We start from the raw sequence: 24,603 nt of genomic DNA on the forward strand, positions 1-24,603 counted from the left end.
CAAAGCGTATTGGTTGCAAAAAAGCTTTACTTATGCCACTAGTAGCCGCGATGCAGGTAGTCCGGTCGCTTAAACGACTACACGAGTTGCCCCAGCTGGCAAGGCTCAGGCGAGCGAATCCGTACACGAACCAGGCCGGCAGGGAAAGGGTATGTCGAGGGATGGCGCTCGGCGATGGGGAGACAAATCGATAGTTGATCAGGCTATTGATCAGCTCAGCCACGAGTCAGGAATCTTCAATGTCACTCTGCAGTGTGCTCAAAGTTCTCCGACTTGGGCTGAAGTCGCACAGAATTTTATACGGCTGACAAGCCAATCGCTAGCCGCCATGTAGGAATAATTTAGAACTGGCCAATAGTGGGACACAAATTTGCATACGAATGGCAGGAACTCTCTTGCACCGGAGTTCTGGTGCAAGAGAGTTTTCTGTTGCAACAGAAGTTGCAACAGAGTTTTCTGTTGCAACAGAAAACTTTTGCTGTGCACAGAGACTCTCATGTGGCGGGAAAATTCCACCGTGCTGAGGCACTAAAATCATTGGGTTGTGACATCATGCACTTGTGTTTAGTCACGGTTATAAACTACTTTCTGTGGCCAGATTGGGCAAAAATTGCCACTTCTGTCTTTGCCCTTAGTTAATAATTTGCAGAGGTGTTAAACTGTTGCAATTGTCATTGAAGTCAATGGGAACTGCAAAAAAAAAAAAAAGAAAAAAAGGTAAGTCAACAATTGAAGAAACTGAGATAAAAATTTAGTAACTCCCTTCTGGTAAGTCCTATCTACTACACAGGGCTTCCTCTCAGTAGTCTTTAAATTGTTTCTGAAAGAAAATAAACTTCAGATGTGGTGGAGTAAGGACAGCAGTAGAAGAAAATGCATGGGGCAAAGAGAACAAAAGGGTGATAGTAACTGAAATTGCTAGAAGCTTGTCTTTCTTTTATTTGTTAAAAAAAACCTGATTTTTTTTTTTGTATGAAAATGTTAGGAACTCGTACATTCCTGCAGTTCATATTTCAGCCCTTTGGAATTGCTTTTCTGAGAATGTGTTAGTTTATTTTATTTTGTCTGGAGTTTGAGAAAGGTACTGTCTATAGCAGGTAATCCTGCAGAAATATGATCATCAGAGTATTGCTTCTGTTGAATCCTACTGAGATATTACAGGGAAAATGGGCTTCAGACTTGTCTAACTGAGCTTTGCTGTTGAAACACATTTAGATGGGAGTGTAGATCTCATAAGATGTAATCAGTTTGCCATCTACTACCATGGTTGGGTTTGTAGTAGGATTATAGTTTTCCTGTTGCTGTATGTCTGTTAGGCAACCAATATAAAAAGTCTTAAAATGTAATTTGAAAGAACACTTAAGACTCCCAGGGTAAAATCTATTTTCAGTGACTGAGTCATAGTTAGTATCGTAATTACTGGATTCTGTATTGTAGGCGTAGATTTTTTAGTTGAATTGAAATAGGTGATTAAAATGGCAGTCTTTGCTTCTCTAAAATCTACTACAGTATGGTCAGCACTTGAAGTTATATCTTTAAACATATGAAATTGCAGCCTTCCTACTTTAGGTTACACACAGCGAGAACAAAATAGTAGGCCTGTGCAAAGCAGCAAGTGTTCACTTTGGGTTCGGCCAATTTGGGGGAGAGTGATTCAATTTATTGATTTGAATCACTGTCCCAAATTGATTCAGCCAAATCTAATTCAGAGATTCGGAAGCTGCCGAATCTCCAAATAGGACAGGCCCCATCCCTGCCTTGCCCCAGCCTCCCAGCTCTTAAGCCTGGCACTCACTGGCTGCTGCCAAGACGGGGGTGGCAATCCCTGTTGCCCCCCCCCCGCTGCCCCACACTGTGTGAGGGCTCTATCACGAGCCCCCCAAACCCTGCCTTCTCTTCCAGCCTGCCTTATGGCTGTCCTGCCCATTCCCAGCTCCTGGCTCTTAAAAAAATTTAAAAAGCCCTGAGCTCACCAGCTCCTGCCAAGTGTGTGTGTGGGGGGTGATCCCTGCTGCACCCACTGCCCCACGCTGCATGGGGGGCTCTTCCATGAGACTCAGAAGCCCCAATGGCTGCTGAATCATCTGGTGAGTGGGGCTTTTTTTTTTTTAAGATGCAGGAGCTGAGGCGGGCAGGGCAGCCATACGGGGGTGGTTGGGAGAGCTGGTGGGGGTCAGGGGTGCTCAGGGGGGCTGGGGAGCAGGCAGGGTATGGGGCCTGGCAGGAGTACCCCCATGGTCCCCTCTCCCCTCTTCTAGCACCACCTCTCCCACTCCCTACTTAGCGGCATAGAGTCTGCGTCCAGCTCCCTGCAGCAGCGAGTGGGGGCTGCCTGAATCTGTGAAGCTCTCCAAATCTTTTCTGAATTGATTCAGAGAGCTTCAAATCAATTCAGACCTTTTTATTGGTCTCTTGATTTGATTCTGATTCGGAGATTTGGCCATCAAATCGGGCTGAATCTCCTCCAGATTGAATCGGCACCCGAAGCGTCGCACAGCCCTATAAAATAGTCCTGACCCCCTAAAATCTTTTTAGAAACCCAGCCAGCCAACCAACCAACTAAACGAAAAATATTTTGCACCAGCTAATTTCATAATAAAATTTAATTGGTGAAGAAAGCCTGGGAAGGATTCTAAGAAATGAAGTAAAGGCCTTAAAACTACTTTTCATTCCATCCAGGAAGAGCACACACCAACTGCTGAAACTTCCTTAGCCTGATGAAGGGTTTTTGAACTCAAAAGCTTGCTTAATAACTATTCTCCAACTATTTGATATCTTTTATTAGACCAACCCAAATTCACCCAAGGAACCTTGTCTGCCTTAAAACTACTTACACATTTTTATATTTTAAATGAATATTTTTCAGAAATATCAACTGTATTATCCAAAGCCACCATGGTAAAGTTTTAAGGTTTTGGTTTTGCTGAATTTAAAACCATGGTTTTTTTTAAAGGACTACCCACTTTAGTTATGTTTCTGTTTGTACTCTGTATATTATAGCAATTGAAGGGCTAGAAAAAAATACACATTTCAGTATTATGCCTAGCATGTATTTTGGCATAATTTTCAGGATCTATATGCAATAAAGGGCTCAAATCTAATAAAAAACAATCATTTCATCACTGCATTAATATAATAATTTAATTTAATTTTCTATCCCTTATTGGTGTATAACCAAAGCTTGGAAGTACCATTATAAATGTTCGGCTTATAACTTTCAAAAGTGACTAACATTTTTTGATTTTTCAGTCTTTGTTTTCCTGACTTCAGACAGTATTTTAAAAAAATTTCAAGGTCTTTTTTCTGAGAAAAATAGGCCTATTAAAAATTATGAGCTATATTTATCTGTTCAGTTCAGTTTTGTCTGTGCATGTGTCTATGCAAGGTCACGGTCCCAGGGGTGGCTGTGACACCCCTGATGGCTCCGTGACCATGCCCTGCTCTGCCCCTAGAGCATCTTCCCATCTCACCCGCCACGCCTTGATGATATTATAATAAATAGGGAGGCTGTTTACAGGTCTTTCTGTGGACTAATAGAGGACTTATGTGGATTAATTATGAGGACAAATAGAGTTAATTATTGCTTGATGAATGCTTATTGGAAGAATACAGAGATGTATCCTATGTCCATCTTGAAGTACATTTATTTTCTTGGCTTGTTTGTTTTAGAAGCCTCATTAATAAATGGTGTGGCTCCTCCATCTCAGATTTCCTAGGTCTCGCAGACTGATTCACTGTTTAGTGAAATTGTCTCAGGTTGTTTATTAGGATATTATGTTGATTTGAGATAGGCAAAACCTGTTTTCCTAAAGAAGGGATGGTAAAAAAAAAAAAAAAAAGAGAGAGAGAGAGAGAACACGGGGAACTGGGCACCTGTGCCTTATCACAAACAGCCACTTCTTTGCCTGCTTCTGTCCAGAAGCCTACACAAACTCATAGGCAAATGGAAGGCTGCCTCTCATCAAAGACTGCATGTGCTTGGTTTGCTGTTTGCTGTGCAGAGCCAGGATTCTCAACTCTGCAAAGTCTTTATTTTACAAGGCAGCTTCAGGTGAATTCTTAATGCCCCTAGCATTTCTTAACAACACTCTGTGTGTGGTGTTTGCAGCAGTGCCCCCTACTGGAAATACATTATAATGTTATGCATGTGTGCAGATTTGCAATGTTTGTTACACACTTGATTCTTTGAAGATTATATAATGACTTGTATTCCTGTAATAACGTAAATCAATCCATGGTGGGCTAGACTTAAGGCTAGGGTCAGTTACATTTCCACCCTTTCTCCTCTTGTAATGGTGCAACATAAAAATACGTATTTCACCACTTTTCAGGAATCTGCAGATTGCTTCCAGTCTTCTCCTTAGGAAATGTACCCGGCTTTGGCTCAACCCACTAACCTTCCCTTCCTTTTCCCTCCCGCTGTCTGAGTTATCAGGCATAAAATGAACACAGGTGAAATAGATTATCTGTGCAACTATTCAGAGGTGTGTTTAGAAGAGGAGGTTCTATATTACCCAGCGTAGCCACGTACAAAAATGTTAGCTTTGCCTTCCAAAACTATGGGTCATGTGACTTCCTACTTATTGTACTAATTGTGTGTGATCTGTTTTTGTATATCTACCCATTACTCAGTGTAAAACTGAAGTTAAAAACACAATATTGCTATCATGGGAACATAAGAGTATGGCTTAGGGCAAATGCTAGTTTAAAATCATTGCTCTGTTGAGGCAATGAGCAAAATTGTGTTTCTGAGTATGGTGGATATGAAGGAAGTTATATCACTTAACATCGGAAAGAGAGAGAGAGAGAGAGAGATTGATTGTTGAGTTGAATGACATGTTGGCATTTCTCAGAAAGTAGTTCTGTCTAAAAAATGGAGCTTTTATTGTTTGACTATTTAGTCATCTGAAATGACAGCAATAAAATGCATTTTTAGACCTAAACCAACAATCACTTTATCACTATTTCTCAAGAAACATAGTAAAGGATGTGGTTAAATAATGGGCTTTTGAGCTCATAAATTATACAATAACAATCACAGTTAATGTTTCCAAGGTATAAATAAAAAAAAAAAGATATCTCTTTATATCAGAATATGATGAAATCTTCATACCCTTAGCACACAGGAAGATAATTACCTGCAACCAATTAATTAGAACATTTATTGATGATCTGCCACATTATATGAAAAATATATTTTCCTACAATCTTGCTGAGAAGCTACTTTGGGATTTTAAAATCTTTACAGTACAGATGTTGTTCTGATTTAGTTTAAGGCTGGATTGTTAATAAGAGATTGCAGAATGAAAGATTACTCAGAATGTTGGCAGTTGTTTGCTCTCATTGTATTATTTCCTGAGAACTAAATTAAATGTTTATTCAAGATATAAAAGGCACTGTATTTTTTTTTCTGGTCTTTGTTGTCAATTAGGTGTGATGAAGAACAAAAATGTGTCTTTTAAATATCATCAATCTAGATCAGCCAATTGTTAGTTCTCATTCTTATCATGGAGAGATCTGAACATAGATGGGAAAGTGTTATCTCAGGTGCAGCTTTGTGGTAGCTGATGATAAATGTTGACACTGCATTGGTAACTACTACACAAGCATTTTATTTCTAAGCACATCTTAGTAGCTCTGATTTTTAGGAGATTCAGAATAATGGCACCAGAGAAAAGTAGTTTATAAAATTCCTATTCCATGGGGATTTCACTGCTTGAAATAAACTTCTTTTTGTCCTCTCTTCCAAGCTCAAAGCAATCTCCAATTCTTTTTCAGAAAGTAGATCATTAGTCTCCAATTGGTTAGACATATATTACACTGTCTGCTGCTAAATCTAAACTGTTTTCTCTAATAATAATTGGTCTTTTAATAGTTAGTGGAGCTAGAGGAGGCAGCAGGTCTCTTGCGAGGCTCATCATAATCTATTTTTTTCTTCATATTGTCAGCTAAGAACAAGTCAGCTGGCTGAAAATGGAAGTTTAAATGGTGGATTCTGGCTTTCAGCCTTTCTATCGCTCATTGCAATCAATTACTGTCTTGGTCTGTCAGCACATCATTTCTTGTAAAACTGGGAAGGTCCTAGTCACTACCAAAGCAGGAGGGTTATAAGAATAACCAGATGTTGTCACATGATATTTTTTTGTTTGGAGTCAGTATTGATATCAAAGCCCCAGTTGCCTATATAGTCAGGCATCAGTGTAATTTAAGCCCTAATTTTATCAGTGTAGGATGGAGTTACTTTAACTGCTATTTTAAAACTGGTTTAGATTTATCCTGGTAAGAAATCTTCATCCTGTGGTTCTTGTACATGTTATGATTTGACCATGTACATGTGACGAAGAGTGATGAAACATTGTCATTTGTCTAGCATAATGGCTTTACCGTGTATACATGAAAAAAAGTATGCATGTCAAATTTTGTTTGAGCGTGGCAATTTAAGACCACCTTTGATATATTTTAGTTTGTGGCAGATTGTTCCTGGTTTCTGGGGTAGAACTTGAGCTGGTAAAAAGCTACCAATTTCTGCAAGACTGCTTTTGACTTCATAGATCTACTTCTTTGTCTGTTTGCTTCTTAAGAATATTTATCAATCAATTTTTCTTGTGTGAGTTGTCAGAGAAAATGCATTTTAAGCTCCCAAGTAATCTGGAAGTAATCTTTTTTTATGTGATGAGATATCTCTTGACACAGTGATAGAAAATAGCTCCCGGATCCTGTAACCAGAGTTGTGGTACAGAAGCAGTTAAATATACCCTTCTGAGCTAGGACAATGCAACTAGATGCAATAACTCTATAAGGATCCAATGAGAGAAATTACATTCTGACTCTGCTGCCAGCCAATAAATCTTACAACAGCCTAACTTTTCTTGGAATGATGCCTCAGGCAAATCATGAGTAGCCCAGAAAAGAAAAAAGTTAACATTTTTTAATTCTCTTTACTTCCTGTCTCACCATAATTTGCTACCCTCTTTTCCATGGATTCAGAGCCCCAGGGCTTTTCTTAAAGTTCTCCTCCTGATTATAATAGTAGTATTTATCCCATCAGAAATAAAGACACAAAACCTTGTGATCTATGTGACTAGTCACAAGACAGATTGTTTTTTTTAAAGATCAAGTATTTGAATATTGACAGTAAGCAATTCATGCTCAAAGAATAGAGTACTTAAAATTAAGAACATATTTGCGAAAATTCAAATAATGGATACATTCAAAATTGTTGGATTTTTCCATAATCCAATGAGCAAAAAGCTACTTTGATACATTTAGTTGCTTAAGTCAAGCTAGCAGATAGTTTCTGAATTTGGTTTAATTACAGTTGCAGTCTGATTGTTTTGTTCACCAATGTATCACCAGTGCCTACCAAACTCAGGTGCCTGGATAAAGCTGCTGTGACTTCAGGAAAACTGGGACCTCATCTATGTAGATCTGATGGCAGGATCAAGACCTTAAGGTATAGGGGGATGGTCTGTGACTTACAGCTGTTTAACATATTTGATTTACAGAGATCATTTCTTGCATCTCATCTATCACTTTCTACCTTAAGATGTTGCTACTATGATGTGTAAGATTTGCCATTTCTGAAAAAAAAAATTAGTTTCTATAGTAATCATTGGTAGCCGGAAAAGTCATTCAGCAGAAGACAGAGGTTGCCTCTTTCACCAAGGTGGTGCCAGTTTCACTAGTTTTCTGTGCCTTTTATACCAAATCCACCAGTACTTAGCATTTGATCTCAAGAAAATATTTATTCACATAAGCATTCCTTCTGGTCACAGATAATAGCTCCATGATGGCAACTGACCTTAACTATTTTCCTATTATTCTCAGTTGCCTTTCATCTCGCATTGATGTACTAGTAGAAATCATGGCCAGGTTCAAAAAGAGACTGGATAAATTCATGAATGATAGATCTATTAATGGCTATTAAACAGAATGGCCTGATAAGTTTCTTGTGGTATCTCTAACTGAATAAACTGTGGGTGCCAGAAAAAGTATTGAAGAGGGCCTAGATTGCTCTAGAGATATCTGGTTCAATGCTCTCTCTCTATAGTAGGGTGGGCAAAATTCATCCTGTGGGCTGGATTGGGCCCATGGCGGACTCCATTTCCCAGCAGCTCCCATCCATGTTGCTGTGGCCGGTTTCTATGGAGACTCTGGGAGAGCCAGAGACATGACAGCATGGGGCCAGGGTTTCCATGGAGACTGGCCCCAGCAACCCTGGCACAGCTTGCAGCAGGGCTGGGAGCTGCTCCAGGGCTGGGATATTGTGGTGGTAACAGCACATGTGGGGGCATGCAGGCAGCGAATCACAGCTTTGCCCCTGCTCCAAACCATGCTGTCACTGCTGCAAGATCCCAGCCCTAGCTCCAGAGCAGCTCCCCACCCAGCGGCATACCCTGCCAGCACAGCTGGGGCTGGTCTACATGGAAACCTTGGCCCTGCACTGTCATGGCTCTGGCACTCCTGGAGTCTCTGTGGAAACTGCGCAGTGATGCAAGCAGGGGGCTTCTGGGAAATGGAGTGCAGCTGCTGGCCAGATCCGCCATTTTGCCCACCCCCACTCTATAGCATGCACTCCTACCCCTGTCCGAGACAGTACATTGGGCAACATGGACTGTTGGTTTGACCCAGTATGGCAATTCTTGCAGCAAAAACTTAGAGATGGGAAGCTTGTGAAATAAGGAGGTGGCTTTGGTATTTTTGATTGTTTGTTTGTTTGTAATTGTTTAAGTAGTGAAAAAACTGAGCCATGAGAAAAAATTAAAATTGAACACTTATTCTTCAGTTCCTGGATTCACAGTTTTCTATTCTAGATTTAAGTAGCCCTCCTGACAGCAGTGGCATTATGAACAAATATTATTAAACATCTGTGTACTGAAGTAAGATTTGTGGTGGTCTGTCACATAGTCCAGTGCTTAGAAATCAAGTAAATTGCTGGATATCCTATAAAATAGATGCTAATACTTTGTGCTGCAGATGAGTTTTATAAATCTACTTGGGGTACATGGACAACTTTTTCATAATTGTATGTATGCATGCATCCTATAATATAGCAAAGGTCACCAGCCAGAGCAAAAGCAAGTATGACCTATCAGTAATATACTGACAGGCACCCCAGAGTGCTCTGATATTGTATTGATGGGTAAAATAGTAGAATGCACACCTAGAGATAACTATCTTTAGCCCCTGGTTGCATAGGTTAATGTCAAACTGGAATGCACACAGAACTTGTACCAAACCTACAAACACTTAGCAATTGAGCTCAGAGGAACATTTATTGGTTGCTGTATTCAACTTTGAGGTTCTATTCTCCAGAGATCTATCCTGGGAGGAAGACCTCATTATGTGTAACATCTGACAGTCCTTCTGGTAAAACAGTTATACTCCTGTTTGCATAAGCTGAATGTTCCATGATATAAATTTGTATATATATCTGCACATATATGTACATATTTATATACAGTGTGTGTATGTTATGTTACTTTTGTTTTCAGCTACATAGTAAAACTCCAAAATACATTCACATTTCCAACTGCTTATCAATTTTGTATTATACAATATGGCATCCACTAATATGCAAATCCGGCTGAATTGAGAGTTAATGCATATGCCTATCACTTTTAAAAGAACCTTCTATTTTTATTTATGTAATGAAGACATGGCTTGTCTGGAAATCTGCAAAGTGATTGTTCATTGCCGATAATGAGGTCATTAAATTCTGCATTTTTTGCATAAAAAGTGATGGTAATTTAAATTAGAGATTGAACAAAGTAATGTGATACTATATTGTAAACTTATAAGGATGTGCTCTGAATTCTGTATTGTTGAAACATTAGCCATTAACTGCTAAGGGAGCAACAGGTAGTCCCATAAGCTCCACTACTTCCATGGGCAACACCTGCTCCACATATTTCACATTTGCTATTCTAAAAACATCTTTGAGCCACATTTTGCTGAAATCCCTAAACTTAAGCTTTTGCATCTCTCATTTTCAGTTGTGTGCATTTTGCTTTATATTTCTATGTTTTGTATCCAGCAGAACTACAGAATGGACGGGAAGCAGGCAGAGAAAAGATTTATGCCTTTATGATTATGCTGGATGTTATTTCCTAGGGTGTATTATAGAAATGTTTTAACATTCAAGCATTCAGGTCAACACGATGCTGAGCAACTTCCAACCTGAACAGAAATTAAATATAGTTCAAAAGATGTGTTTTTGGGGGACTATGACTTTATTCATTTTACTAACCAGGAATTATTTGGAAATAATTATTCCCCCTTAGTTATTACTAGCTAGTTAGGGTAGATTTGCCCTATCACAAAGGAAATTTGGAGATAATTCTGCATGTGCAATTAATCTATAGATTATAGAATCTATAATCTCTTTCTCAAGCTCTCTGCCCCTATCATCTGTGGGAGAGGAGGCAATTTGCTTCCGGTTAGCTGTCTACATGAGTCGTACTGCACAGTAGCTAATGCACAGTTAATCTACTACCTGTATTTACAGATAATAGAAAACCACACATTACTCTAATTTACTGTGCATTAGCTGCTGCACATGGTTTAAATGGTGATGCCTTATGCACAGTAGATTGGTCTACTGCACAGCAAAGCATCTTGTGTAGACACACCCAGCATGAACTAGGGATTTTTTATGGCATGAGAATACATCATTTTTTGTATATTTTAATTTCCAGGTGACATTACTTGTTTGATTTCTGTCTAGTTTTTAGTGAGCACAGAGTGTTCCAGAAGGGTAGAGTCCAAACAGGGGATGCTCAAGACTAGAATAATAGAGCTATTTCAGGGAACGATTAAAATGCATTTTAAGCTCCCAAGTAATCTGGAAGTAATCTTTTTTTATGTGATGAGATATCTCTTGACACAGTGATAGAAAATAGCTCCCCGATCCTGTAACCAGAGTTGTGGTACAGAAGCAGTTAAATGTGCCCTTCTGAGCTAGGACAACGCAACTAGTTCATTGACAAATAAGAGTGAGTGAGCAAGTGAGTACATGTGTATGTTACTGCCTCAATACATAGTCAAGCTACCCTAAACTATTCAAAACAGTTGTTAGGATTAGGCTGGGTTTTCTACTGTAATTCCAGTTTACTGAAATAGAAGGTATTTGATTTGGTGAAAACAGAGATTGTTGTGAAGGACTGTATATATTTTACTTAAGCTATGAAATACATTGAATGCATAGTTGTTATGTAAGTGTAAATAAGAGCAAACTGTGGACCATGTGTGTTAGGGTTTTTTTGTTTTTTTTTTCTTTTTTGTTCTTGGGATTTGGGGGGGGTGGTTCTGGTTTTTTTTTTTTTTTTTTTCCTTTTTAATGTTGCTTCTTTTATGCACCATCTTTTGGAACAGGCTGCAGCTGTAACAAGAATGAACTAATTAAGATGGTTATATCAGTAAATAGTGTTTAAATCCTAACACTGCTGACCAAGAGACTCTTTTCAAAAAGGAAAAAAAAAAACACCAAATACAAGAAGGATGAGCACTGGATAGTTCAAATCAATGCATAAGGAAATTGAGAGAACCAGATATGTACTGTTGTGTAATTAGAGCTTCATCTACTGTTCTAGTCTGTGATAGTGCCATTTGAAAAAGTGGGATGACAAAACAGTTCCTAAGGTTCAGGGATATTAATTTGCTTCAGTCTTAAATTGAGTGAAGCTTCATGCTAGGATTCTACTTTCTGATATGCTTTAAATTTTTGGAGAATTTAGTTAACAGGATTTTCTGTTTTATTAGCATTCACCTACATATTCTGTATGTGAAAAACACAAATGTGTATAGCGACATGTCTGCAGAAATTTATGCAAAGGTACCCATTTAAAAGGCAGTGTCTAATGCATTTCAGTCAATGCATTATCATCCACACATTTGTAAACACACTCATATGATTATATTACACTGTTACATTTAAACAAAGCGTAGAATACACACTTTCCAATATACTGCACCTAACTAGTGGAGATGCTTTCAAAGTGAACTGTTTCAGTAACCCTTTCTATGGAAAATATTTGTTTCAGGTTCATTTATCTAAGTTTAAATTAATGGGTGCAGAGTTTTAAGGTTGCAAAAACAATATGTAAATTTCCACAAGGTTTGATGCTTAATTAAAATCTATTCATATACATTTATTTATATCCTACATTTAACTATATATAGCAGAGATTAAGTAAATTGATAGTCTACCTTCACCTCCAAGGGGGTTCATCAGGTGGCATTCTCTGACATGACATGAGCTTGCAACACAGAGCACATTTACACTGATGTAACTTATATAAATGTGTACATCAGTGCAAATTATATCAAAGTTACACTGTTGCTTGAAGCAGACAGAAGACCAAGTACCCACGAGAAGTGCTGTTACAGCACCTTTCCACTAGGTGACAGAAAAGCCAATAACTGTCTGTTTGTATTGAATTATCCCAAGATGTAATTGTCTAGTTTTGTGGACACCCAATTCTTATGCCCCTTGGACCTACAGTTGCGAAGGGGTAAGTTTACCCGAGTAGAGCAACTTACCTTGGACATCTTACACTGGAAAACTTATGTAGTGCACTGTTCATCCACATGTATAAAGGCAGATTCCACCAGTGCAAAAGTATATGTGAGCTTTACCCATCATTTGGAAAATCCTGTCCCTCTCTGGCCCACATATAGGCCTAGATTCTGAAGCTAGACTCAGGAAGTTATGACCTTAAAACAAATACAGAGTTTCATTAAAGTCAAGTGGGCTCAAAAAAATCTGCTCACAGAGAGGCGATTGTAGAGTTGGGTTCCTGAATTCTAGAAACAATGGTTAAAGCACCCAGACATGTTTCTGTTTTCTCATGAACCCCTTCAGAAATATTTAAAGAATGTTGCGTGCAACTATTATACTCTAATGGCAGAAAACATTTTAATTCAACTACTAGGATATTTTCAGAAGAGGAAAGCCATTTTAAAATGATTATTTTAACATTCTGGGAAACTTCAGGGAGCACTTTACAAGATTCTGAATAACCGGGCTGTTTCCATTTGTTTCAGTTATTAGTTTAAGGTTCATTCCAAGTAACTTTCCCTCCAGGCTCATCAGTGCTGCTCCTGAGGATATATAAACAAGCAGATGTACAATTTACCACTTACAATATTTGCTTCTATGACTTTTTGAGGGGTGAGGGGAAGGGGATATAGAGAAAGATAGAGGAAAATTTGATTTTCCTCCTTGGGAAATGTTGGTGAGAACAAATTAATAAATTTTGTCAGATAAAATCAGCTTTCGTTTTCAAAAACCAGAGAAGTGCATCACGTAGATTGTGTGGAGCTAAAGGTCAAGGCCAGCATGCTCATTTCTTTTCTTGATGATCCATTATTTCCTCTTGTCTCACTGGAGTCGTTAGTACTCCCAAAGAGGGGAAGGAAGAGGAAAAGAAAAGAAGCAGAAGAATAGATCATAAAGTGAGATGCTTATTAGGATTGCCTTGAAAAAATCCAAAAACACCAAATTACCTATATAACCCAATTAACTGCTCTACTGGCAATGAAGCAATCAAAATGAACAGGCATTTCTGTACCAGAAGCTTTGCATTGTTTAAAAAAAAAAGACCTTTATCACCTCTTGCCACAGAGCAAGTCATAAATGGGTTTGAATTGCTTGGATCTGTTTGAATTCCTCAGGTCAGTAATGGACAATTCCACTTGGCCCTTATTTCCCTGGTCTTGTTATTTATTTATACTTCATTCTCACTGGGCACATCTACATAAGAACCTGACTTCACAGTGGCCTGATATTACTTTAGTGTCACATGGCAAAAACTTCCGAGACACCACTGCGCAGTAGTGTTATTTAAAAGGTGTTCACCAGCACTACTGCACAGTAACTTTAGTTACTGTATATTTATTTAGTATATGCTTATACAAGTACTAAATAAATGCAAAGAAACCACTGTGCAGTAGCATCTCGTGTAGATGCATCCACTGTGTAGAACACTATAATTAAATTGATCATTACTAATTGAATTAAGGTGACACCTCAGAGTCCTAGTCAAGGGCCTAGTCTGTCGTCCCATGTCCCCCCCCCCCCCCCCCCCGCTTTCCCCCTGGGCTAGGTGCTGTCTAAAAGTAAACACTATAAATCTGTATGAAAGTTTACATTTTATGTGTATGGCATGTGACAACAGCGAGATCCAGTCATGGGGAGTGCAAGAAAACGATAAGACAGTATTGTTCAGTCTGCTAGGTGGTAGTATTGTTCATTCTGTTAAGCACACTACTAGCCTAATCCCATACCAAACTATGGAGGTAATGATGGTAAGTGTAGTTTTGGAAGGAGCTTCTTGCTGTTAGGTAGGGAGCAAGACAGAGGTGTTTATCCCTGTTAAAAATAAGGGTGAATGATAGCAATAACCCAATTTCCCTTACCCTCTGATGGAAAAATTCCTCTTATTGTGCCAGCAGCTGGTAATGTAGAGAGAGATTTGACACAATTGCTGATGAGTTTTCTCACTAAGGCAGCTGGTTTCATGTGAGCAGATACCTGTGTTGTATCTGCGCAGGTGCTGAAATCAGTTCCAGGATAAGGCCCTAGGGCTGGTACATCCTCAGACCAATATAGGGATGAACAATTTCATACATGATCGGAAGTCAGGTATTAACCCGATTTATTTGTGTCTGCAGAATGATTAACATGGATTTCTCCTAGTGATTGTGCCTGTTTCTGTATGAATCACAGATGCTTTCTGTTTCACTGTGTATCAGCAGTGTTCTTTCCCTAGGGATTTTTCATGTTTCTTAATACATATTTTTTCATGTCTTCCCTCTCTGCCCCCCAGTTTCCTGATGACAGGAGACTTAAATTGATGATTTCCAAAGTTTCATAAGTTTCATAGAGAAGTAAGGCTGGAAGGGACCTCAAGAGATCATCTAGTCCAACCTGGGATCAAACCAAAGGAAAGGGGTTTTGGCAAACACACATTGCTAAAATACCTTAATGGGGCTTTTGCATCAGAATACCACTATGCATGTGCCATCACTATCCTACTGATCTAAATAGCAAGTCCCTTTCAGAATACCTACATCTGTAACTTCAGATCATTTAAAATTCAATCAAGACAAAGCAAGCCGGTGGCAAGTTGCTGGGTGTTTTGTCAATGAAAATAGTTTATTCTGTTACTCCAGGTTAGGATCTATGGACTCAAACTATTTTTTTAAATAACATATCAATTCCTTGTTGCTGTCTCAAGGGCTTAAAAATTGTAATGTAGATAGATGTATGAAATATTAACCATATCCTTTTTCCTTTTATGTACTTTGAATTTATGGGGACTTAAAAGTCAGTCCTCCTTTATTGTCTGGTTTGTTTCACTTCAGAAATGACTTGAACAGTGAACAAAAAGGAGCTGACAATATTTTCAGATAGGCACTTTATAGCTGTGCACTTTGCAACGATATGATAGCACTGACTCCGTTGCCTTGAATGCAAAATTAGCTTGTTGATATGTGCTGCTCCAGACAGAGCACCAGATGTAGTAATTCTAGCTTATTTACATGAAATCTCTGAAAAGACATTTTCTTCCTTAGTGTTCCAGAAATACAATATCTAATATAAACAGTGTCAGATTATGTTAGCTCATTCAGGTGCAGATAGTACCACTTAGATACAGTTCAAAGTATGGATATACACCCTTAGCAGGAGCAATGAGAGGTATCTTGTCTGGCAGACTCAATATGCCTCTTAGAACTCCTGGCATGTCAAGGCTTTGTACTATACTTCTTCCTGTGTAGCTAGTCAGATGTGGTGAAAACCCCATTTTCACCATCTTCACTGTTCCCTTTGGGGCACCATTTGCTCCTACAAGAGAATACAGAAGCAGTGTTTCATACTACCACACTAAGCTCTAATACAGGCTTGCCCACCACAAGCATCCAATGATTATAAAATAGGCCTAAATAATAATGAGATTGGCTTTAAAACATCCTGACAGATATTTTCTTTGTCCTCACTGAATGGGAATTCTCTTTCTAGTGCCTGATCCTCTATGATTCATTCGGTGCAACTTTTTCGGCTCTTCTTCAAGGTTCTCCACCTTGGGAGGAAAAACCCATAGCATGCTTATAGGCTCGGCAGTGCTACACTGGCTAGCACTTTGGACAATAGGGACTTGGGGGTCATGATTGACCACAAAATGAACGTGAGCCTTCAATGTGATGCTGCAGCTAGTAAAGCAAGCAAAATGCTGGCTTGCATCCATAGATGCTTCTTGAGCAAATCCCAGGATGTCATTCTCCCCTTGTACTCAGTGATGGTAAGGCCGCAGCTGGAGTACTGTGTCGAGTTTTGGGCTCCACAATTCAAAAAGGATGAGGAGAAGCTTGAGAGAGTCCAGAGGAGAGCCACACACATGATTATAGGTCAGGAAAACAGACCTTACTATGACAGGCTGAGAGCTATGGGGCTCTTCAGCCTGGAAAAGCACAGGCTCAGGGGTGATCTGGTGGCCACCTATAAGTTTATCAGGGTGCTCACCAGGATCTGGGGGAATGTTTGTTCACCAGAGTCCCCCAAGAAATGACAAGATCAAACGGCCATGAACTCCTCCATGACTGTTTCAGGATGGACATAAGGAAGAACTTCTTTACTGTCCAAGCCCCCAAGGTTTGGAATAGACTGCCACCAGAGGTAGTTGAAGCACCTACCTTGAACGCCTTCAAGAGACATTTGGATGTCTGTCTTCCTGGGACACTCTGACCCCTGCTGACTTCCTGCCCTTCGGGCGGGGGGGCTAGACTCGATGATCTTCCGAGGTCCCTTCCAGCCCTAATGTCTATGGAATCTATGAAATCTTCAGAATCCTGAGGGCTAGAAATCTAATTAAAAAAAGAAAGAAAAGAAGAGAAGAGATGAGTTTGTGGGGAGTGGGAGGGGAAGGCTGTTTGTTTGATTGTTTTAAAGAAAAACCTGGCTATGAAATCCAGTGATTAAAATCCTGAAAGCTAACAATTCTGCTCACACATCACAAGTAGCAGGTGAAGGCTCTGTGTGGTCCTCCATGCTCTTCTCTCCCACTGCACTGGGTAAATGTAAAAGGGCCAAGTAAAGTCTTGCCCTAATGGCAGCTCTTCCCAACCCCTTCTGCTTCATTTTCTTGATGGCTAGTTCAGCCTAGTTTTCACATTCTTACAAAATATCACTTTTTCTAATTTTGACATTCAAGCTTTCAGCAAGCTCTGGTGGTGTTTATGACGTTTATTGCAAAGCAGATACACTAAAGATGAAACATCTTGGCTCTGAATTGTAAAGAATCTCAGGCAGAAGTGGTGGAGAGGATACCATTAATTTAACTTGGTGAAGATTGGTGTATGTGTATCAATTTCTATTACAATTCTTTTTAAAATCACTGATGTGTACATCAAGTTTTTCTCCAACCCTTTCCCCCCACCTGCAAATGATAACTGAATAATGGCAGAACTAATCCCATTACTTTGAATTTTGCAAAACCCTCCAAATAGGTTGGGTAAACTCTAAGCACTATGGAATGTCCTCTACAGGTTAGTGAAAGGCAGCTTCTGGTGCTGTTATAACTGTGGTATCACTTTAAGAATAGCAAGATGCTGGTAACACAGAATCATGAACACTACCTTCTGCTAAAATGCATAAAACATAAAAAGCAAATGCAAAAGTCTCCTACAGGTAGATTTAGTCAAATTGCTTACAAATCCAGTGCATCCTCATTAGACAGCCATTCATTAGAATGAAGAGATGTGAATATAATTTGACGAGGAACATGTTATAAAATCCATGTTTTTAATGAAGCTGAGCTGAGAGCCTGAATACCCAGTACTGTTATTTTAGAAGTAGCTTTAGAGCAGGGAGTTTCCATGTGAAGGTGCTGTATAGTTGGATACAAATCAGCAAACATTTAACTGAAGTATGAATAATTTGAGAGTGTGCAGGAGGAGCGATGCTCATTGAAAGGAAGGAATGAAAACACACACACAAGCAGAAAGCCTTAAACCTTTTTATGAGCATTAGAGAACAATGTGAACTAGGATTTGAAACAGATTTGCAGATACACTGGTTTTTAGGCAGAGAGAATGCTCATTAAATGCAGGATGCTTCTGTGGCTCATGTGTGTTTGCACTGAGGTATAGGTTTGAGACTGACGTATCAGATAAAGTCGGGGTGGTTACCACACCGACGGTGTTGCAGCTGCATAATAAATGACGGAGAGAATCATGTTAGGCATGCCCACCTAACCTAACTTGAATCATGCGAAAGGGGAGCTGTTGGAATTCAAATAGACTTTCTGGTTCCCAGCAGTCGGCAGTAATAGAATGCTTTCAGGAAGATGACAGATGCAGGGAAAAGATGCTGTTTTGCACTATCTTGATTTGTTACAGCAGCCAACTTATTGGCATGATGGAGTGACAAGAAAAGCAGCTGGCATGGAAGGTAGGATTATCGAAGCCGTTGCATCATTATGAATGTAATTAGAAACTGACCATGACAAAGCATATGTTAGAATGAGCTGCTGTTGATGGCAGAGGATTTGTTGCTGGGGTCTTGAAACTCTGAAAACAATGTTGCTTTTGCAAGGAAAAATCCATTTTGCTTTTATGCTTGCATTACATTTTTTGTGCTTGCCTCCAACTTGTCTGAAAGAGAGTGCTATGGGAGGAGGAGATTAAAGAATAAAGTATTTTCTAAGAGTCTGAGCACCTCCAGGTAGATAGAAACAAACAGATGGGAAACCAAACACTAAAAAAAAAAGGCTCCATGTGATTTAGTAGCAAGCTCTGATTGATATATTGGCATATTTAGGAAGTCTGAGGAAATGTAGGTGCTTGTATTGAATGTTGTGATATAATGAACAAATATTACTGCAGGTTTATGTTTTATAGTTAGTTTCTTTTTGACCGGATTTGTTCCTCATCAATTTTTAGCTCTTGACATTTAATTGGTTGTTCGGTATATATGAAGAAAATATATCAATATCTCCTGCAGGGTTTTTCAACAACTCCAGCATCTGTTTCAGCTATTGAACTGTATTCACGTTTTGCCAACTTGATGTCTACCCAGCTGGTCTATCATTTCTTGCTTGATTACTGCTCTTAATTTCTCCGTATCAGCTTGTTTCAGATCGGGTTTTGAAAGCTGTTAATGAGAAATGACAGTAAATGCTAAATTATTGAAAATTGGGGTATTCTTTTATTTTTGGAAACATTACACAGTATTAGCTTACATGCATTTTATTAAACTGATATTCTATGCTGCAGTAAATTTTTTTGACAGTCATTGCATTGCAGTTGTAAATACTTTAAACCAGATGAGATATAAGCATAAGTTTCAACTGACTGTAACAAAAAAGTTTTGGCTTATTTAAAGCTAGGTTGTTTTTGTTTTTGGGGGGGGGGGGTATTTGTATTACTTTAATGCATGCAGGCACGTACGCGTGTGTGTACACATAGATGCACGTACTTTCTCACCCTCTCTGTCTCTGCAACCCTGAGCAGTCATTAAGGATAAATTGCACATATTGAAATATATGTTATGACCACTAGGGTAAAACCCCCTAAAATGTTTTGTGCAGGTGATGGTTTAAAATAGATGTCAATTATCTTGGTGTAGATTGTTCCAGGAACAAGTAAAAGTGTTATTTTGTGACTGTAAGGAAGAACCTGTCGCCCTCCCATCCCCAGACACCCTCACTCCTGAAGTATGGTTACCAGTGGAGCAAACCTAATAGTCCACAAAATAAGGTTATGCTAAATTAACTTATTAATTTAGGGCATAAATATGTTGTCATTAAACTTCCTGCTACATTATATATGTTTGCAAAGATAATGTCTGCATATTGTTCTTAATGTACTGTTCATTGGTGTGTTCTAACTTTTAATGTTGAGTAGATTTCAAGAGAAGATCAGGATGAACCCTAAACATTATGGAGTAGAACTTTAGTAATTTTTTTAGAAAAATGGTTTCAAATACACAGCACCAAACTAGCATTTAAAAAGTTTTAAAATAGAGATCAGTAAAACTAATATACTGTGTGGTGGTTTGAGCTTTTATTTGCTTACTTCAGTGAGACCATTTAAACTATTACTATTGGACAAAGACCAGCCCTTACAGTACACGACTAAACTCACTGTCATGTTTACATGATCACAAATCATTCTGTAGTTCAGATGATGATGATAAAAATGCTGTCTTGCTCTGGCAGAATGGTTCTGTTAGCTTGAAAGGGAAACTGTCTTTGTAGTTGATTATGAATGTAATAGAGTATATATCCCATTTAAACAGCTTAAGTTCCATTCCCCTTTTCAGAATAATAGTAAAATTGTTATATCATAGAGAAGTAAGGCTGAAAAGGACCTCAAGAGAACATTTAATCCAACCATTATCCACTGAGTATATTTGCTACCATGAAGCTGTCACTTGTGCCTTGCTGGAAGGATACTGGCTTACTACAACTGTACAATAGTTACTTAAAATATGGTTTAGCTTTTGATGAAAATATCATAATTGCATGCCATCTGTGGCTACCATCCATTTCGAAACAGGGTTTTTATGGTTTACTTACATTTTGCCAATAGTAATTGCTTTTAGCTTTTTGTTTTACTGATGAATTAAGAAGACACTAGGTGGAGCTAGCAGTTGATTATTTATAGACCTACAGTATAACGGCCTGGGGAAAGCTATCTAGTAAGGTAACCAATTTTTATAATGATGACTAGAAAAAAAAATTCTGCCAACCTTAAAGTCATGAAATCTAAGAATTGTCGGGGTTAAAGGAGACAACCAGTCTATTCCTTTTCTTTTACTGTTTCACAAGATGCTAGATGAAGGATGATATTTAGATGTGTGTGCGTGTTTTCTCAGAGAAGCTTTGGTAGCGAAATAAATTAAATTAAAGAGAAGAGGAAACAACCAGACCAAACAGATGATTTTCCAGTAGAATTGCATAAAGTCTACCTCTTTGTATGTATTATTTCTGAACACACTTGACTTATGCAGCTAACACACAACATATTATATTTAGAAATGAGCCAAAACCAGAAATATTTGAGTACTCCCAAATTTGGGGGTGTGTTCAGTGATTGGTGTAAGGAATTCTATACCAGGTCTGAATTTGTGGCAGGGACATGTATGTTTACACATGTTAGCACATGCAATCTGGCAGTGTCTGTATACTTAAGACATAGTTGCTTGGTTTTCTTGTATTAGCAAGACATATTTAAGGGAGAACTGCAGAGTTGTTTTGGGTGGAGGAAGAAAAAGGTGACAATTATTTTTCAGGCATATAACTTGTTCATAGCTACTACTATAATTTCTATTCTGTTTTGGCCTGGATCCTGAACCAAGCATAAGGAACCTATTGTGTTAGATGTTCTAAGTTAGTCTGTAATGTCTTTGAACATAATTTGCAAATGAGCATAATAAAATAAGTCATTGAGTTAAGTGAACAGAGAAGACTGACAAATCATGTAGCAGGTTTACTAGGTTACATTCACATCTTGATGGTATTTAAGGTTCTATACAATAGAAGATTTTTAAATCTTAATACAGATTATGGTTGTTTACAGGGTATTTCAAGTCTTAGTGTTTTGTGCTTATGGGAATTTAACTGAGAAAAGATGAGATTAGGTGCAGGAGAGAAATGGTAGGGCACAGATGCAATGGATGTTGTATGAGAGCTGAAGGGGAAGACCTGGGATGTAAACAGTGAGAAGCAAGAGGAAAGACAGTCTGAGACTGAGATTAGCAGTATGTACTAGACAGCATGGGCAGACAAGAAAGAACAGTTATCAGGTGATAGTAAAATCAAGAATGGTGAACTCTAGAATCCTATGGCTGGTAGATGGGTCTCGCTAGGAGAAGATGTGAGCAGGGGTTGTCACATCTTCCTAATGCTCCAAAAGTCCCATTTCTTGGGAAGGTCTCAGGTGGGTGGGGAAGGACAAAGGCAGGACTCTATCAACAATGGTGGGACTGGCATTTGGAAGAAACTTGCTGTCAGTATGGCCGAATGTGGGACTTCATGGGCATGTCTACACATTGCTATATGGCGATGCTGCTACGGTGCTGTGCTTTAGTACTTCCAAAAGTCCTGTTGGAAGTACTAAAGCATGGTGCAGTCCTGGTGGTTAGTGCTGTGCATGTGACACACAGATTTAACTGCTGTGTTGTTGTAGTGGCATGCTGGTGACCAGGTGAAGACCTGCAAGATCACTATATTGCCATAGTGCTCCATATGGTGATGTAGCACATTGCTATATTACCGTAGGGCGATGTGTAGACATGCCCCATTTGAATGGCAGGGAAGATTAGGTTCCCAGGAATCATATTGATTCTTAGACAACCTTGTTTGCTTCTTTCCAGTCTGGTTAGAAATTCTAATATTTTGGTGACAGGGTAATGCTATCTTAAAAGCAAAAATCAGGATACTCCCGTAGCCATTTTTTGTATTTTTTTTCTTTTGTTCTGTTTTTTTTAAGAGGCAGGGTGACATTCTTAAAAAACACAGTAGTAATTTCCTTTTAAAATTGTCCTAGTGCCAGTGTCAGAACTTCTGAGTTAACAACCTCAGATGTACGTCTTTCCCACAGTGGAGGGATTTTTCCAATAATCTGCCACTCTGAAAAAATATATCCCGAAACTCTGAACATACTTTTTTTAGCATTCATGTTTATTTTCTTCAAGAAAAGTGGCCTGAAGTTTCTCCTACCATTTTATCCGAGGGAACACAATATGATACTGTTTGGGTAGGTAGGAAGGTCTCAGTTGACCTTAAGCCACAATGCCACCTGCTGGGCCTAGAATGAAGCCAAGTAAGAGTAAGACATGGAGATAGACTACATCTCTATGCTAGATGTAGATTCTAGGCTCACCAGTTATGATTTTGAGGTAGTTAAAAGAAACCCCAAAGACCTTCCAACAAGACTCCCTCCCTGAGAGCATAGACTTGACAACACAAAAATGAGGAGTAGGCTTTCAGCTCTACTCCAGTATTTCTCCTTTTACATGACAGAAAGTATGCCTTCTCCCTTCTCATAGACTCATGGTCCAGCTACTAAGTATGAGTTGAGTTGATTTCAAAAGCAATAGGTCCAGCTGTACAATATCAAAAGATGACCCAAGTCACTGAAAAGCTAGAAAGCTTGTGTGTATTGTTTTATGGAGTCAGTGTGTATGGAAGAAGAAAAAAGGGATTTCACAGAAAGGCCCTCATTGGGAGACAGAGTACTGACTTGTAGTGAGGTCAGTGCTTAGACATTCCTTATCACTTGCATTTGTGTCCTCTGTAGAGAGAAACAATACCTTATTTATTTATGCTTTATTTATTTACAAAGAAATCAAAATAGAAAAAGTGTTTGTGTCATGAATATATCCTCAAGAACACTGGAAGTCCCTGCAGCAGTGCCACCTCACATTGGGACTGACTGAACTGAATATTTAAAGAAATTTAAGAGGCTGAAATGTGCAAAGTGCTTCTTTGGTCTTGTCCAGTGCTCATAATTAGTCTCCCTCCTCTCTGTGACCTGTCACACAGGCAGGGGGAAAAACAAACTTTAAATACATCGAGGAAAATGAAGCCACTTGAAAGTGTTTCCTCAGTGTAAATCACACTCTTGCTTTCTTGTCCTTCTCCGTCTCTCTGATGCTTAGGTATAAAGCATATTGGGCTATGTACAGACTGTCAAAAAGCCTGAGGTGGAACTGATCCAGTGCTTGCAGGTTTCTCTAAGCTGCGTAGATTGGACCAGTAATGAATGCAGCTCATGTTCAGGCTTCATCATTGACCAAGGCACACAGAAATCTACACTAGTGATTCCAAAAAGTGGAGGGTGCTTGAGTGTTCCTCCCGGTTTGCTAGCCACTGCCAAGCCTGGAGGGAGTGGGGGAAGGGGAAGGAACAGTCTACATGCATCCAGGCCCATCTTAAACTAGTTTCTGCCATTTTGAAACCAGTCTATGTGCACTGAAACTTTGTTCTGTTACAGGTATAGACCAGTTTTTGATCACTTATACCAGTTTATGCATAATGTCTGTCTCTAGCCTAGAATTCATGGGGTCAGCTTCCTTAAGTGACAGCTCCTCATATTTACATCAATGTGTCACCCTAAAAGTTAAAAACCACATGATATAAAACCATTGCATCTTCTTTTTAGTACACTTTTTAAGGAGTAGCAGTATTAATATACAGCCTTCATGCAACTCGCATATATTGTTGCAACAAATAACACAAAGATACAGATAAAAGATTCATCATTTGTCTTTTTTCAAGAAAACCATTTGTATATTTCCACAATATACTTATGTTTAATGTATGTTTATTTCCTCTTATTACATAGTGACAATGGTAACTCCTCTGTAATTTGATATTGATGGCTACAAATGGAATTAATAAATCTTCCACAGTTACAAACTTTGCTGTTCAAAAGACAAGGCAGAATAGTATTGTTCACCCATTTAGTTAAATAAATGATCTTTTTGGTGCTACTGACTTTGACATAGTACAGGCGGCCACTGCTGCTTTTATTTGGTACGAGATGGGGATTACAAAGCACTGAAAAGGACAGTCTAATATCTTATACAATGAACATAAG

The 24,603-nt window shown here is 38.8% G+C and overlaps 1 protein-coding gene across 8 annotated transcripts in view; it reads left to right on the forward strand.

The window, feature by feature from the left end:
* DMD (dystrophin) overlaps positions 1-24,603 on the forward strand; it is a 2,172,325-nt gene that overhangs the window by 165,264 nt on the left and 1,982,458 nt on the right. The window contains exon 1 of one of the 8 annotated variants that reach the window (XM_019486280.2): positions 18,274-18,448. The exons of the other annotated variants lie outside the window; for them this stretch is intronic. Coding sequence (XP_019341825.1) covers positions 18,352-18,448 — 97 coding nt within the window. The 5' untranslated portion in view covers positions 18,274-18,351. Of the gene's footprint in view, positions 1-18,273; positions 18,449-24,603 lie in introns of those variants that run through there. 8 annotated transcript variants of the gene reach the window in all.

Source organism: Alligator mississippiensis, chromosome 1 (assembly GCF_030867095.1).
Source record: "Alligator mississippiensis isolate rAllMis1 chromosome 1, rAllMis1, whole genome shotgun sequence".
NCBI classification, from domain to species: Eukaryota; Metazoa; Chordata; order Crocodylia; family Alligatoridae; genus Alligator; species Alligator mississippiensis.